We start from the raw sequence: 16,470 nt of genomic DNA on the forward strand, positions 1-16,470 counted from the left end.
CTAAACCAGATTTTTCAGCTCTGCCTCTAACTTTCCCTGTGACCTCAGGCAAGCCCCTAGTTTACCTTATCTACAACTTCAAGCACATTAGAAAGTTTCTCTGTTTTTCTTAGTACCTTGGGTCTATAAATCTGAAGAATAGGATGGCAATTAGTAATATGATTTGTTTTTTCTTTTTGTAAAGGAGTAATTTTCCTTTTTGTCCTAACAGTCTTATTTGCTTCAGAAATTGGAATTAACAACACAATGAGTCTTTTTAAAATTGTATTTTACTATGGATTTGCTCTTGTATATGTGTAAGCCTCCCAAGGGCAAGGACTCCCCAAAAGGGAAAACACTAGTTTCGATATCATAAAGTTTGTGAGGATTGAGTAAGATGATGTATGTAAAGTATTTAGTAGAGTACCAGGTTCAGTGCTACTCAGTAAATATAACCATTATAATTACCAGGACAAGGATATACCAGGCATTGCTATATTTAAAACACAATTTCTGCTAAAATGCACAGTCTCTTGTTAATAGTAGACTTTGTATGCAGTTGATGCTGCCTGAACATTTGTGGGGTAGAATTGAGTAGACAACAGAAATAACTTTTTTTTTTTTTTTTAAGATTTTATTTATTTGACAGAGAGAGACACAGAGAGAGAAGGAACACAAGCAGGGGGAGTGGCAGAGGGAGAAGTAGGCTTCCTGCGGAGCAGGGAGCCTGATGCGGGGCTCGATCCCAGTACCCCGGGATCATGACCTGAGCAGAAGGCAGACTCTGCTTAACTGACTGAGCCACCCAGGCGCCCCAGAAATAACTTTTGACAGACGGAAGGATACAAGGATATAGTATATACAGTGTATATACAATGTATACAAGTCTACTTTTTCATGTGTATAAAACAAAGCTAGGTGCTATACGGTCTCCTGTAGGACTTTAAATAAAAACACATCAAACAAAATTAGGTGCACATCTGTGCTAAACATAAAGGTTATGAATATGACAAGGTCCCTTGTCCCTAAGGAGCTTTTAGCTTGATGAGACAGATATGTAAAAAGGAAATGGTAAAATGAAACAGTGGAATTTGTGCTCAGGGAGTTTAATTCAGACTATGGAAGTTAGGGGAAGACATCATAGAGGATTTGGCATAAAACTGTCAATGGAGGGCGCCTGGGTGGCTCAGTTGGTTAAGCGACTGCCTTCGGCTCAGGTCATGATCCCGGAGTCCTGGGATCGAGTCCCACATCGCGCTCCCGGCTCGGCGGGGAGCCTGCTTCTCCCTCTGACCCTATCCCGTCTCATGCTGTTTCTCTCTCTCTCTCTCTCAAATAAATAAATAAATAAACTCTTTAAAAAAAAAAAACTGTCAATGGAAGCAATATACCAAATAAAATTTGGGATTAACCCAGTGCTTTGCTTTCCTAGGCTGAGCTTTTGTTGGGTCTGATTATATTTGAAATTTAGATATACTTATTTGTCATGGTTTTAGCATAATTAAAGGCTGTATCTTTCCCTCAAAATTAAGACCAAAAAAAAAAAATCACTCCCTCTATGGTTCTGAGTTTGTTATATATGAAAGCGTTCTCCCAACCCCCAGTGAAGGTGGGGGTGGGAGTAGATAAACATATGAAACTATGTCCTCCCTATATTTTAAGAGTCTCACTGGACCCTCATGTGAACTGGTATCCAAAGTTTTTCCCTAATCAAGTGCTGCCTTCCAAAATCTAGGGCATTTTACTTGGCTTGTGGGTTTTTTGTTTTGTTTTGTTTTTTTATGACATGAGAGGTGGTGGGCTTTTAAGCAGAAGGAATCCTGGGCTAGTAATCAGTCCTGGCTGTTATTAGCTGTTTACCCTTAGGCAAGTCACTTTATCACCTAGGTCATTTCTTCACTTCTGTTATATCCAAAGATTTATTGTGAGGATCACATTACGACAGTATTTTTGGAAATTCTTTGAACACTATAAATATCGGGGATTGTGTTGCATTTGTGGGACTTAGGCTGTTTGTTCCTGGTATACGCCAGGTATGTGATAATTTGAGGGAGTAAAGTGTTAATCCCAGAGGTTTAAATTCCAGAGAGCAAGGGCTGCTTTTTCCCTGGGGTCAGTGGGGTGGTAGTAGAAAGAACATGGGCTCTGAAGACAAAGGTCCCGAACACTGTCCAACTCAGCTACTCACTAGCTTTGTGTCTGTGTGTGAATCCTTTAGTTCATCTGAATTGTGATTTAAAATGGAACCTCATCTTCGAGATGGGGTAGGAATACTAACCTGATGAGGTCATGAGGACCCAACATGAGAATGTATACCACAACCTGTCGCCCAAATGAGTCTGTTTTCTGCTTGAGATTGCTAAATTGTCTTTCAGATGATGAGCTAGTCATGAACCCTAAAGTGTTTCCTCACATCAAGCTTGGAGACATTGTGGAGATTGCTCACCCCAATGATGAATACAGGTAAACATCTCATTAGGATCAAGGGAACTAACTGGGCAGCCTGCTGTTGTCAAGTATTTTGTTTAAGGGGCTTCCAGGGCAGGACAGCTCTTAGCCTTTACATAAAACTGTTTCTGCCCTCTAGGATTTGGTAAACCAATAATCTTTTAAAAAGTAGTCTGTTCTTTTTGTTTTTAAAGTCAAGATGACAACTCTGTGAGAAATAGTGTAGCATTTAGCCATTTCTGGAGGGCAAGTGCAGAGTTTCTTTGTTTCTAAGAGAACTTCCCCCGCTTGTTGTGCTGTAGGTTACAATATATCCAGAGGGATCTGTTTACCTTTTGTAGAGGGTGAAGAAAGCTGGTTAATTACAGCTTACAGCACCCCATGTTTTTGTTGCTTTCTCCCCCAGCCCTCTGCTTTTGCAGGTCAAGTCACTTAAGGAAGATCTACAGAAAGGTAAGAATTTCATCTCTCTTCTCTAAGGCTTTTGTTTTTACGCTTAGAGAAACTGTTCCAGAAACTGTAAGGAAAGTCTCTTCATAATCTCAGGGAATGAGGGCATAGTACTTCTTTCCTTGTCAAAATGTGTTCCCCTAAAAAAATTGTCAGATTTCAAAACTGCCAAGGAATCTCATTTGTCAGCATCCTAAGGGCACTGAAGAAACCATCTTTATTGTCAGGAGGGAAGTTAACCTGACTAGGTGAAGCTTTATTCTTAATTCAAGAAAAAAAAATTTGGCAAAGTGTGCTTTCCTAAATATTGTATTTTTTCACAAGATGTTTGTTAAGTGCCTACTCTGGGTGAGAGAGGATAAAGAAACATATTGATGATTACCTATCACAAATGTAAGGCACTGTACAGGGAGCTTTTTGTAATGTCTCTTTCTTTTTATCTTCCCACACAACTCTTGATTGAGGGATGCAACTTAGTGTCACCGAGGTGAATTGGCTTGCTCGATGTCAGTAAGTGGGGGAGCCAGAGCAGCCATTCTACTTACTCATTCTGGATCAGATCCTTTCTTTTTTCCTCTAATGAGTGTACCATGCTGTTCAAGGAACCAAAATGTTAATTGATAGCAAATTAGGTAATTCCTTAAATAGTACTTAAAAGAAAAGAAAATTCTGGTTTGCTCTAAAGGATTGTGATGTCCACTACTTTTATAATTCAGTATGATGTGGAAGCACTTTATAAAACCCAAATCCTAAGAGTTTCCTCCTTCTCCTCACCACCCCATCTCCTGCCATCTGGTATGTTTCTTACTTACCAGAAGTAAGGGCTCATTGAAAAGTTTGTTTCTCCCTTAACTACCTCAGCTACTTTCATTCCAAATGAGAAATGATCTCCTTCCTTTTCTGAATTTTCACAGTTCTTTGAACTTTTTTATGTTGCTCCTTAATTTCTTTATTTTTCCTCTCTCTCATTTTTTAATTGCTGAAGGCTCAGGTCTTATTTCACATGCTTGTTTCACCTAAAAAGCAGAGCATTCTAAGCTTTAAGATATTGGAAGGCAGAGACTATTTCTTGCCCATGGCCAAGGATCATTTGTGTTGCTTGTCAAATGACTATTTATAGATTAGAATATATTTACCTTCTTTTTCAGAATATGTTCTCTGATCCAGATTTCTTCTGTTTCAGAAACTATTAGTGTGGACCAGACTGTGACTCAAGTGTTCCGACTAAGACCTTATCAAGATGTTTATGTGAATGTTGTAGACCCTAAGGTATGTCTTTGCTCTGGACTTGAATATCTTTTGGGAATGATTAATACTGTTCCTAAAAGGTTAGGTCTCTAAGGAAATAATGAGTTATTTAAGTATAGTGTTGGACTATTAAATATGTGGTCATATATAGGTCACTTAGATTATAGGTATTACATAGGTTGCATTTAAAGCCCTCACCCTTTTTTAAAAGCTTTCCTAAAAAGATTCTGTATATATAGGTACGTGTCAAGCTCAATGTAAAATTTTCTATTAAAATACTATAATTTCTCTAGGTGTTCTTTTTTTTCTGAGTTGAGAAATGGTACTGTAATAGGTAAAAATCATTGTCTAAAAGGTATCATTGACATTATCTAGAGAAATAAAGCACAGAGCTCAATGTCCTATGTATGTGCCAGAATCAAGACTAAACACAGAATTATTACTTTGGTACTTTTTGCACTTAGTCATGATCCAGCTGCTGTAGCATCTGTTGTAGACTTATCATCTGTACTCAAAAGCCTTTTCTGGCAGGATGAAATGCTATGTGTCGGTGTTCTGTTATCAAATGTTCTTCTAGTAGTTTTCTTGTTTGCTAAAAGGTTTCTGCATGGTGAGTGTGCATTATCTTAAGATGAAGTGTGGCAGAGTAACGCAGAGAGCTATATTTGATTATCCCTTTTAGGATGTGACCCTTGACCTAGTGGAATTAACCTTTAAGGATCAATATATTGGCCGTGGGGATATGTGGCGATTAAAGAAAAGTTTGGTAAGATGTGATTAAAAAAAAAAAGTCTGTTACTTTTCCTGTTATATTAATCCATTTTCCTTGTAGAGATTTAGTAGGGAGAAGGGTATAAAATCATTTCTAATTCCAGCATCATAGACAATTATTGTAAACCCTTTGTGTATCTTCTTCCATTCTCTTTGTAGTTTTTTTGAGCTTTATTTTGCTTGTTTATAGATTTTTACTCCACATTTTTGGTTAGAACGGGAAATTATAATATTATTTTACATTTGAATGGAACTTTAGCTTTCACATGTTCCTGTCACCTCCCCATGGACAGGTATTTATTACTCTTCATTTATGTGAAAATTGAGATTGAGAGGATAAGCGATTATTCAAGACTAAAAAACTATAGTCAGCAGTTGACACCACGCTAGAACCCAGATCTTGTCGCTTCCCAGTTAGACTGCTTTTTGCCGTACCCTTCTCCCATTTTCCTGATTTATTTATTTTGAATTAACATTTTCTACTTAAAATGATCAGTTCATTGTGAGCTGGTGCTGAAAAATTTTCTTATTGGGCATTTTGAGCATTATGAAGCAACAGATTGTAGGTAGAATTTCCATACAGTGAATATTTTCAGAAAAAAATACGTTTGCTCATTTTGTATTGGTTGGAGGAGGGTTCCATTCTATAAAACGAGAGCTAAAATGATAAATAAATGTTGTGTAATTAAATGAGTATGTAAATATAGACACGTATGCAAATATATGTGAAGATAAGCATGTTAGTGAAGCTGGGCACTTATTTTCCATTTGGTCTTTATTATTGTCTATACTTGTCACACTCTTAAGAACCTACTGTTATACCTGCCCCAGCAGGTTTGCCTATGGGATAAATCTATTACTCCCTTGTTAATTGAACCTTGGGTTGTTAGAAGAAATTAGAAAGGCAGGAAACTTTCTTTGTGACCTTTTATGTCCTTGATGTGTTGTTGAATCTCATATCCTCTCTCTCTCTCTCTCTCTCTCTCTCTGTCTATCTTCCTTAGGTCAGCACATGTGCCTATATCACTCAGAAGGTGGAATTTGCTGGCATCAGGTAGATATTACATCACTCTTGACTTACCAGCTAATACCTGGGAGTAGGATCTAGTGCAGTAACTGGGCTACATACAGCATTTGAGGCATGTGGATGTACATATAATAAAATACACGATAGCTTAAAAGGTTAGATTGTAATAAATAAATAAATACATAAAAGGTTAGATTGTTGTTGCTAAAACAAACCAAAAAATCCCAAATGCACTATAGTAGTTTTAAGATGAGTGGAAGTTGCTGAAGCTACATGGTATTCTGTAACAAAGGAAGTATAGCTTCATAATTTTAGAACTAGAAAAAGCCTTAGATGAATGTATTTAATCAAACCTTCTCGTTTTACAGATTAAGAAACATACTTGGAGATACAAAATGACTAGCCCAGTAGTTCCTGATTTGCTGCCTTTTTAACCATATTGTACTGCCTTTGATTTATTAAAATAATTCCTAAATTTCAGTTTGTAAAGAAGAGAGAGAAAGGGACTTTTTGAAACCCTTTTAATTCAAAAAGCACAACGTCCACAGAGTAAAGCCTTCAAACAGTGCAAAAAGGTGTATAATGAAAAACAAATCCTTCTTAGAAGAAATGGTTTCTTACCTGAAACTTATTATGTATAACACAAGCATGTTTACATCTGGTTGACTCACTTTTTTTTTTTTTTTAAGATTTTATTTATTTTATTTTTTATTTTTTATTTTTTATTTTTATTTTTATTTTTTTTAAAAGATTTTATTTATTTATTTGAGAGAGAGCGAGTACATGAGAGGGGGGAGGGTCAGAGGGAGAAGCAGACTCCCTGCCGAGCAGGGAGCCCGATGCGGGACTCGATCCAGGGACTCCAGGATCATGACCTGAGCCGAAGGCAGTCGCTTAACCAACTGAGCCACCCAGGCGCCCAAGATTTTATTTATTTTAGAGAGAGAGAGAGCTCATGAGCGAGTGAGTGGGGACAGGAGAGGGAGCAAGAGAATATTGAGCAGAGTCCATGCTGAGCATGGAGCCCAAAGTGGGGCTCGTTCCCAGGACCCCGAGACCATGACCTGAGCCAGAATCAAGAGTCGGACATTCAACCAACTGAGCCACCCAGGTGCCCCTGGTAGACTCACTTTTAATGGCACTAGGATTGACCAGTGGGTTCCAGTGAGGTAGTCTGGTCCTCCATTATGAAGTTCCCCATCAACTTTTCACCTAATGGTTTCACCCATTGATGATTGTTGCAAGATGGTGATTTTCTAATTCAGTCATTTTTCCTACCTTTATTAGCCAGAATCCTTTCTTTTTTTTTTAAGATTTATTTATTTATTTATTTGAGAGAGAGCGAGAGAGAGCGTGCAAGCACCCAAAGGGAGAAGGAGGGGAAGAAGCAGACTCCCCGCTGAGCAGGGAGCCCGATGTGGGACTCGATCCCAGGACTCTGGGATTATGACCCGAGCCAAAGGCAGATGCTTAACTGACTGAGCCACCTAGGCACTTCCAGAATCCTTTCTGTAAAGAACATTTCATCATCAACTAGGGCAAATTGGTTAATCTGAACTATTGATCCTAAAGGAAAGAAAGGATAAAGGATTAATTTTTTTCCCCAAAAAAGGGGATGGTTTAAAAATTGGAGGGTCAAGATTCTTTGAGAAATTTTAGTAAAAGATTTTAAAGCATAGCCCAAGAAGTGACTAAGCCTCGAGCAAAATAAGAAATGCAACCTAGATTCATGCTTTCCAGTACAACTTAGTCTCTCTGAGGTGGTGGGCCAGGAGTCAGGAAACCTATAATCTACTCCCGCACTGCCAGTGATTAGCGGGGGTGATGTTGGGCAGGTCAGGGAGACTCTGTGTCTACTCCTCTGCAAAATGAAATGGTTGGTTTAGAATCTTTTTCTGTAAAGGACCAGAAAGTAAATGTTTTACACTTTGGGCCACATGGGTCTCAGGTCTCTGTTGCAAATTTTTTGTTTTTCGTTTTTTTTTTCAACATTTAAAAATATAAAATCCAGGGATGCTTGGGTGGCTCAGTCAGTTAAGCATCTGCCTTCAGCTCAGGTCATGATCCCAGGGTTCTGGGATTGAGTCCCACATCAGGCTCCCTGCTCAGCAGGGAGGGAGCCTGCTTCTCCCTCTCCCTCTGTCTGCTGCTCCCCCTGCCTGTGCTCTCTCTGACAAATAAATAAAACCTTAAAAAAAAAGTAAAAAAAAAAAAAAAAAAAAAAAAATATATATATATATATATATATATATATATAAAATCCATTCTTAGTTGTGAGCCACATAAAAATAGGAGATGGGCTGGATTTGGCCTGCAGGCTATAGTTAGCTGAGCCCTGGTTTAGAAACCCACTCAGATACCTTTCATTCTTAAATTTCTTGTTTTTCTGTGCAAGTGCCCATATCCACATGGTGCCAGATACAGAAATGAAAACCCTGACATAATGTCAGGTTTAGACTTTCAAAGATCTCTCCTAATATTTTACTCATTCATAGTCAAATGTAAACCACAGTCTTTTACTATTTCTCCAGAAGACTATATATTTATAGTCTTCCTACACTGAATCAAAAGTCACTTTCCTTCCTACAAGGAGGCATGCAAATTAAAAAAAAAAGAAAGAAAGAAAGAAAAAAAAAAAGATGCTCTGGGCCTCACATAACAAAAGATAGTCGTTATTTACATAAAGTCATAATTATTGAGTTTTTCTGTAATTTAGCCTCTTTATCTAGTAATTTAATTAATACTTAAGGACATATGAGACAGTTTCATTACGTTGAGACCTTGCCTTTGAAGCGTCGTTTTTCTTTCAAAGGTAAACATTTTTATTTTCTCTAACTAAATTCCCAATGTATTCTTCAAAATGTTAAAAATAAACCCTGCAATCAGTATTTTAAAAAAATTAAAGGGCGCCTGGGTGGCTCAGTCGTTAAGCGTCTGCCTTCGGCTCAGGTCATGATCCCAGGGTCCTGGGATTGAGTCCCGCATCGGGCTCCCTGCTTGGCAGGAAGCCTTCTTCTCCCTCTTCCACTCCCCCTGCTTGTGTTCCTGCTCTCGCTATATCTCTCTCTGTCAAATAAATAAAATCTTTAAAAAAAAAAAAGAAAATTTTACAAGAAAAATATTGTACTAAAATCCTATCTCCTAAAAATTAGCATTTTGCTTTTTTTTAAAATATGGAACTTAGAAACCTAGTCTGTTTGATTTCATCATGAAGAGATCTCATTTTTCCAGATAATTTTGGGACTGCTAACTAGCTAAGGTTTCTGTATTTACTTAAAAAAATTTTTTTTCTGACTCACACTCCAGAGGGAGCAACACTAAATAATTTCTGGCCTTCACTTCTCAGCTGTACAGAAGCAGACAGACCAGTGTGGAGAGTCACAGTTAAAGCCCCTTGAAATATCCAGTTTGGGTGTTTTCCTGGTAAATCTGCTGTACCGCAGAGGATCTTCTGGGATCTTCTCTGACTTGAGTCTGATTCTGCAGTGGCCATTCTCTCAGAATGTCGTTCCTAACTATAGAATGCATACTAAGTACCACTTGTTTATCACATGCTAGATACTAGGCATATGCTAAGTATTTTTATATATAATACATGCTCAATGTAGACAGTTTGAAAAATAGAATAAAGAAGCAGGAAAAAGAAATATTACATTACTACTCAGAATCAATCACTATTAACCTTTGCCACAGTTCTGCCAAAATATTCTGTCTTCCTCTCCCCACCTTTTGGCTTGAGAACATATAGTATACATGATGTTATATGCTGTCCAAAAAAAAAAAAAAAAACCCAAGCCCAAAAACTTTGTTTTCGTATTTGAAAAAAACATTTATTCTAGAAAATTTGGGTAGTACAGAGTATAAAGAAGAAAACTTGGGGCCCCTAGATCTCTCAGTCAGTTATGTTTCTGCCTTCAGCTCAGGCCCTGATCCCAGGGTTCTTGCATTGGCCCACGTCTGCTTCTCCGTCTCCCTCTGCCCCTCCCCCCCCACTCATGCTTGCTCGAGTTCTTTCTCAAATTAAATAAAATCTTAAAAAAAAACAGAAGAAGAAAACTTACAGTGAAATATAAGCCAACTGTGTACAGATAACTACTATTAAATTTTAGTGTGACCTTTCAGTATTTTTTTTCTTTTATTTTTTTAAAAGATTTACTTGTTTATTTGAGAGAGAGAGAATGCACAAGTGAGAGGCTGCGAGGCAGAGGGAGAAGCAGAGGGAAAAGCAGACTCCCCACTGAGCAGGGAGCCTGATGCAGGGCTAGATCCCAGGACCCTGAGATCATGACCTGAGCCAAAGGCAGGTGCCTAACTGACTGAGCCACCCAGGTGCCCCTCTTTTCTTTCTTTCTTTAAAAAAAAATTTTTTTTTCAAGATTTTATTTATTTATTTGACAGAGACACAGTGAGGAAGGAACACAAGCAGGGGGAGTGGGAGAGGGAGAAGCAGGCTCCCTGCTAAGCAGGGAGCCTGACGCAGGGCTTGATCCCAAGATCCTGGGATCATAACCTGAGCCAAAGGCAGACGCTTAATGACTGAGCCACCCAGGCACCCCCTTTTTTAAAAATTTTTAATTAAGTAATCTCCATGCCCAAAGTGGGGCTTGAACTCACAACCCAGAGATCAAGAGTCGCGTGCCCTACTGTCTGAGTCAGGCACCTCTCAGTGTTTTATTTTCATCCATACACGCACATGCATGTATTTTTACATAGATGATAATACTGTGTGTACTATTTTGTATTCTTTTTTCCCACTTAAAGGCTTATAAACTCCTTGTAAACATGATTTTAATGGTTCCATGATATTCTGTTGTCTGGATACATCATAATTTACTTCACCTGTCTGCCATTGCTGGACATTCAGGTTGTTCAAAGGTGTGTTAACGCAGATAACACTACAGTGAATATACTTTGCATTTATTTTAACTTCACATTCACAGAATGATGAAATTTAGTTGTAAAGGATAGTGGAGATCACTGAGCCCCCACAGCTCACTCCATAGAAAAGGGAGGGAAAGTACCTACCCAAGCTTCTACACAAATCAAGGGCTAGTGCCCCCCAGGTCACCTTCATCCTCAGGGCTTGGCAGTGTGTCATTCTGCCTCTTGTAGGAAGCCATGTGTGCTCCTGGGCTCTGTCCTGCGGGATAATGGATTTTGCGTTTGCATCAGTCAGTGGCAGTTTTTCTTCCCTTGAACCAGCAGAAAAGAGAAGAGAAGCTACCTCAGGGCCATTCTCAGTTCCTGTTTGGGTAAGGGCAGATTTTAGGTTTAGGGGCAAAGGTCAAGATTGCATTTTCTGTGTGTATGTGTTTTATAAAAGAACCATTTACATTGGAATAATAACTTTCACAGTTCACCAAGTTCTCTCATTTACAGTATCTTACTGGATCTTTTCAAGAGCTGTAGAAGATGGATGGGGCAGGGTTCTTATTAACACATTTACTGATTTTTTAAAAACTGGCTCAGAAAAATTGTGGCTTGGGGCGCCTGGGTGGCTCAGTCAGTTAAGCGTCTGCCTTCAACTCAGGTCATGATCCCGGGGTCCTGGGATCGAGCCCCATGTGGGGCTCCCTGCTCAGCAGGGAGCCTGCTTCTCCCTCTGCTGCTCCCCATGCTTGTGCTCTTTCTCTCTTGCTCTCTGTCAAATAAGTAAAATCTTAAGAAAAAGAAGGAAAGATTGTGGCTTGACCTCCACAGGGAGTGGAGGGGCCGGAATCTAAGCCCAAATTTTGTAACACTACTAGCAGAAGTTGGTGAGTTACAACCAGCTCATGTTAGAGGCCTGGTTAATCCGGTATTTAGTAGCCTGTATGCAGAGTACTTTCTGCTAATAGAACTCAGAGATCATGGGAACATTGGAAACCTTCCTTATGTTAAAGAAACCGAAGTCCCTTCTCAGATGAGCTCGTGGCAGTTGTCCACTCACAGACACACTTGGGCAAAGGAATACCGAGAGGCACCCCTTTTGGTGAAAGCAGAGTTGGGAAGCATATTTAAAAGAACATGGGCTTGGTCCAGCTTTCTTCATTTTACAGATGGGAGGGAGAGCCAGCAAGGCTGACTGATTGTCTAGTGTTTCTCAGGTAGCCTGAGCTGTGACTCATGGTATACAGCATTTTCCTTGCTTTGATTTTATCTTTTCTTCTTTTTTATGAGGACTGATTGCTTAGGGCCAGGCAGGAATTTGCACTGGGGTTGGTAGAAGAGAAGGACTTGAGTGGTTGGTTGATGGATGATTACAAGGTTCTCAGATAACAGCTATCCCTTTCTCTCCAGGATAGCATTTTTTTTTAAAGATTTTATTTATTTATTTGAGAGAGAGAGACAGAAATAGTGAGAGAGAGAGAGAGCATGAGTGGTGAGGAGAGGGAGAAGCAGACTTCCAAGCAGGGAGCCCGATGCAGGATTCAATCCCAGGACCTCAGGATCATGACCTGAGCCGAAGGCAGACATTTCACCAACAGTATCACCCAGGCATCCCTCTCCGGGATAGGATTTTGTGTTCATATTTACCATTGTTGGGACGCCTGGGTGGCTTAGTCGGTGAAGTGTCTGCCTTCGGCTCAGGTCATGATCCTGGGGTCCTGGGATCGAATCCTGCGTTGGGCTCCTTGCTCAGCAGGGAGCCTGCTTCTCCCTCTGCCTGGTGCTCTCTCTGGCAAATAAATAAATAAAATCTTTAAAAAAGAAATACTTACCATTGTTACAGTTCTTGCTAATACAGGTAGCTACTAGTACTCTTAACTCTGGCACCTCGTATCCCAGTGCTGTCCTGAATAGTTTCCCCACAGTATCTGGTTTAATTCTCTGAACAGCTCTATAAAGTAGATGTCATTATTTCCTTTTTTAAGATAAGGGTGCTGGGCCTCAGAGTTATTTCCCCATGGCCATTCAACTAGTTAAGGACACTCAGAACTGAGATTCCTGCCAAGACTAGTTCTACTCAAGGCTGGTCAGCTCAGAAGGCCATGCTCTTTAAGCTGTGCTATCCATTTTATGCCCTTAATAAGTTGCAGAGGAAAAGACTTAATTAAGCCCCCAAAGTGCAATACGAAGTTGCCATGAAAGCTTTTCAGCAGAATGGCCTCCACTGAATAGGGACTCTGTCCCATGCCTCCTGATTGCTTGTCTTCTAATCCGGATATTAAGATAGATTTTGTTTCTGTTGAAACTTACCATATCAGGGGCGCCTGGGTGGCTCAGTCATTTAGCGTCTGCTTTCGGCTCAGATCATGATCTCAGGGTCCTGGGATCGAGCCCCGCGTCGGGCTCCCTGCTCTGCGGGAATCCTGCTTCTCCCTCTCCCACTCCCCTGCTTGTGTTCCCTCTCTCGCTGCATCTCTCTCTGTCAAATAAAAAAAAAAAAGTAAAAATAAAAATAAATCTTAAAAAAAAAAACTTATCAAAGATGGGATGAGCAAAAGTGTTCGTTGGTTCTTCCTAACTATTTTTGTGACATGGACCCTTTTGAGATTTGACAAAAACTGTAAATCTCTGCCCAGAAAACTTTGCATGATTTCAGAGGATTCATGGATGTGCCAAAGCCCTACCTGAGACTTGCATGTTGCTGATGGACTCCCAGATTAAGAACTGTCATAAAATTCAATATACTCTGAGATTTTTTTTTTTTTTTTTGTATTTTTAATGACAAAACAGACCTAAAACTGCAGCTTCTGGAAGAACCACTTGTTCTTGCTGGTCTCAGACCTCTCCTTGAACTTGACCTTGGCCTCTCGTCGGGCCTTGCGTTTAAGAGCAGGGTCTCTGAAGACATCCTTGTTGAGGACAGTTTTGTCCAAGGGGATATCCACAGAGAACCTTGTGGGCTTGAGGTGATTGTAGTTACAAACTTTCACAAAAGACTTGATCTTTTACCTCTTGGTGATTTTCTTCTTGCCTATGGTAGCTGTCACTGCAGGGATAGCGGTCAATTCCAGCCACCAGAGCATGGCTGTAGGGACAGTCTGAGGTGCCATCTTGAATGTTCTTCATGATGACCACTTTGTGTCTGGAGTAGCATCTGGCCAGGACCAGCACCACCTTCCCGGGTTTCATGAACTTGCCCATCTTGACACCAGCCACCCCAGCCTATAGCTGAAAGGAAGAAAGGGCACTTCTGCTCCACTCTGAGAATTCTTTATGTTGTGTAATCTGTTCATGGCATTCTCTCTGGAAATCTGTAACTGGGCAGGTCATATGGGGTAAGTATTAGAGTACAGTGAGCCACCCTGAAGTCATCCCTGTTTCTTTGTGTTTTATGTGGGACTTGCAATAACCCTTGTGTGTATATCTTTTCAGGGCACAGGCTGGTGAGCTGTGGGTCAAGAATGAGAAGGTCATGTGTGGTTATATCAGCGAAGATACCAGGGTGAGATTGATAAAATGCCTTTTGGTTTTGTTTCTTCATACCATTATGTCTGAGTCCTGAAACCAAAAACAAATCAGAAACAAGTAAAAACTTGATAATTTCCTGATGGGTACTGTTTACCCAGGTAGAGAATATTGTAGTATTGTCAAGGACTCCTGGAATTCTAATGTTTTATAGTTGGATCTCTCCAGTTTGGGGTCAATCTTTTGTTTTATCTTCTTTTTTTTTTAATTTTTATTTATTTTTGAGAGTGAGAGCAAGCACAAGTGGAAGGAGGGGAGAGGGAGAAACAGACATCCCGTTGAGCGGGGAGCCTAATGCAGGACTCGATCCTAGGACCCTGGGATCATGACCTGAGCCAAAGGCAGATGCTTAACTGACTGAGCCACCCAGGCACCCCTTTGTTTTCTTTTCTAAAAGAGGTCTAAACATGGAAATATACAGTATCTAGCGCTTGCAGGCTTCGATGCTTGTTAATACATAGCAGAAGTTAAACTCAGTAGAAGACTGCAGTTGGTAAACATCAACAGAGACTTTTGCAAAGGAATTTCCTTCTTTGGCTCTCTATTCCAATTGGAAAAATCCAAACTGAACAGCTGTAAACATTACCCATGCTGGTGAAACCACTTGTCTGCTCTTCCTTGTTCTCATCCCGTGCCTCCTTTGAGAGCAGTGGTTTGAATGGGGGGTGATCTTGCTTCCACTGGGGTCTTTTGTCAATGTCTGGAGCCATTTTTATCTGTCACAGCCAGGATTTTGTGAGGAAGGTTGGTAAACATGATACAGTATATACGACAGATCTCCAGAACAAAGAATTACCTGGTCCAAAATCGCAGTGATGTGATGGTGGGGGGACTGTCTCACACATTATGAGATGTTTAGCAGCATCCCTAGCTTTTGTGCACTAGATACCAGTAGCACCCTGGGAGTTGTGACAACCAGAAATGACTCCAGGTATTACCAAGTGCCCCCTGGAGGAGCAAAATTGCTTCTGGTTGAGAACCAGTGTCTTTATAGGAACCACTATCTGAATTCTATTTTTGTGTTTTTTTCTTGTTTACATAGTTAGTACATATGTATTTTACCCTAAACAGTGTATTACTTGTTTTGCTTATTTTTGAGCTCTATTAAGGTTTTAGGTAGCTTTTTTGTACCTAATGCTATATATATAGAGAGAGAGAGAGAAATTTTTTTTTTTTTAAAGATTTATTTATTTGAGAGAGAGAGCGAGCACAGGTGTGCGAGCAGGGGGAGGGGCAGAGGGAGAGGGAGGGGAAGAGAATCTCAAGCAGACTCCCACTGAGCGCAAAACCAGATGCAGGGCTTGATCTCACAATCCTGAATACATGACCTGAGCTGAAATCAAGAGTCGGACACTTAACTGACTGAGCCACCCAGGAGCCCCTATATATATATTTTTTAAAGATTTATTTTTTTATTTGAGAGAGAGAGTGCAGTGGGGAGGGGCGGAGGGAGAGGGAGAGAGCCCCAATCAGACTCCACGCCGAACACAGAGCCCAACACGGGGCTCGATCTCACGACTTAGATCATGACCTCAGCCGAAACCAAGAGTCAGACACTCAATCTACTGTGCCCCCCAGGTGCCCCCTAATGCTATATTTTTAATCTATAATTAGGAGTGTATAGGTCATAGGTAAGATAATGGCAAATTATTTTTCAAATTCTTTGGACCAGGTAATACTCCTAGTAGCAATATATAAAATCTCCTGTTGTTTTTCATTTTTTCCTACATTTCGTGTTAGATTTTTAAAGTTTTTGCAGCTCTAATGGGCACAAATTGTTATTTTATAGTGATCTTGTTTTGCTTTTCCCCACTTTTCTAGAAATTCACTCTTAAGCTTAACTTAGAAAGACCATGATAATTTGGCATATACTTACCTCTTCAACATCATTCATTCACATATTTAATAAATAATATGGAAGCACCTCCTGAGTGTCAGCTACTGTGCTTTTTTTTTTTTTAGACACTTAATTTGAAAAAAATTGGTAAAGATGGGTGCTTGGCTGGTTCAGTTGGTAGAGCATGTGGCTCTTTATCTTATGGTCATGAGTTCAAGCCCCATGTTGGGTGTAGAGATTACTTAAAAAAAACAAACACCAAACTGGTGTAGAACATTATCCATGAACATCCTTCACTCTAAAGATTTTATTTATT

General features: G+C 39.9%; 1 protein-coding gene and 1 pseudogene across 10 annotated transcripts in view; one reads left to right on the forward strand and one right to left on the reverse strand.

Moving 5' to 3' along the window:
• Nucleotides 1-16,470, forward strand: part of DEPDC5 (DEP domain containing 5, GATOR1 subcomplex subunit) — a 128,238-nt gene that overhangs the window by 7,600 nt on the left and 104,168 nt on the right. For all 10 annotated transcript variants that reach the window (XM_032395083.1, XM_032395080.1, XM_032395084.1 and 7 more), the window contains exons 3-8: nucleotides 2,355-2,442; nucleotides 2,834-2,880; nucleotides 4,061-4,146; nucleotides 4,808-4,891; nucleotides 5,901-5,950; nucleotides 14,225-14,294. In XM_032395083.1, coding sequence (XP_032250974.1) covers nucleotides 2,355-2,442; nucleotides 2,834-2,880; nucleotides 4,061-4,146; nucleotides 4,808-4,891; nucleotides 5,901-5,950; nucleotides 14,225-14,294 — 425 coding nt within the window. The remainder of the gene's footprint in view (nucleotides 1-2,354; nucleotides 2,443-2,833; nucleotides 2,881-4,060; nucleotides 4,147-4,807; nucleotides 4,892-5,900; nucleotides 5,951-14,224; nucleotides 14,295-16,470) is intronic.
• Nucleotides 13,312-14,215, reverse strand: LOC116626028 (annotated as a pseudogene).

This window comes from Phoca vitulina, unplaced genomic scaffold, assembly GCF_004348235.1.
Source record: "Phoca vitulina isolate PV1807 unplaced genomic scaffold, GSC_HSeal_1.0 scaffold82, whole genome shotgun sequence".
Classification (NCBI taxonomy): domain Eukaryota; kingdom Metazoa; phylum Chordata; class Mammalia; order Carnivora; family Phocidae; genus Phoca; species Phoca vitulina.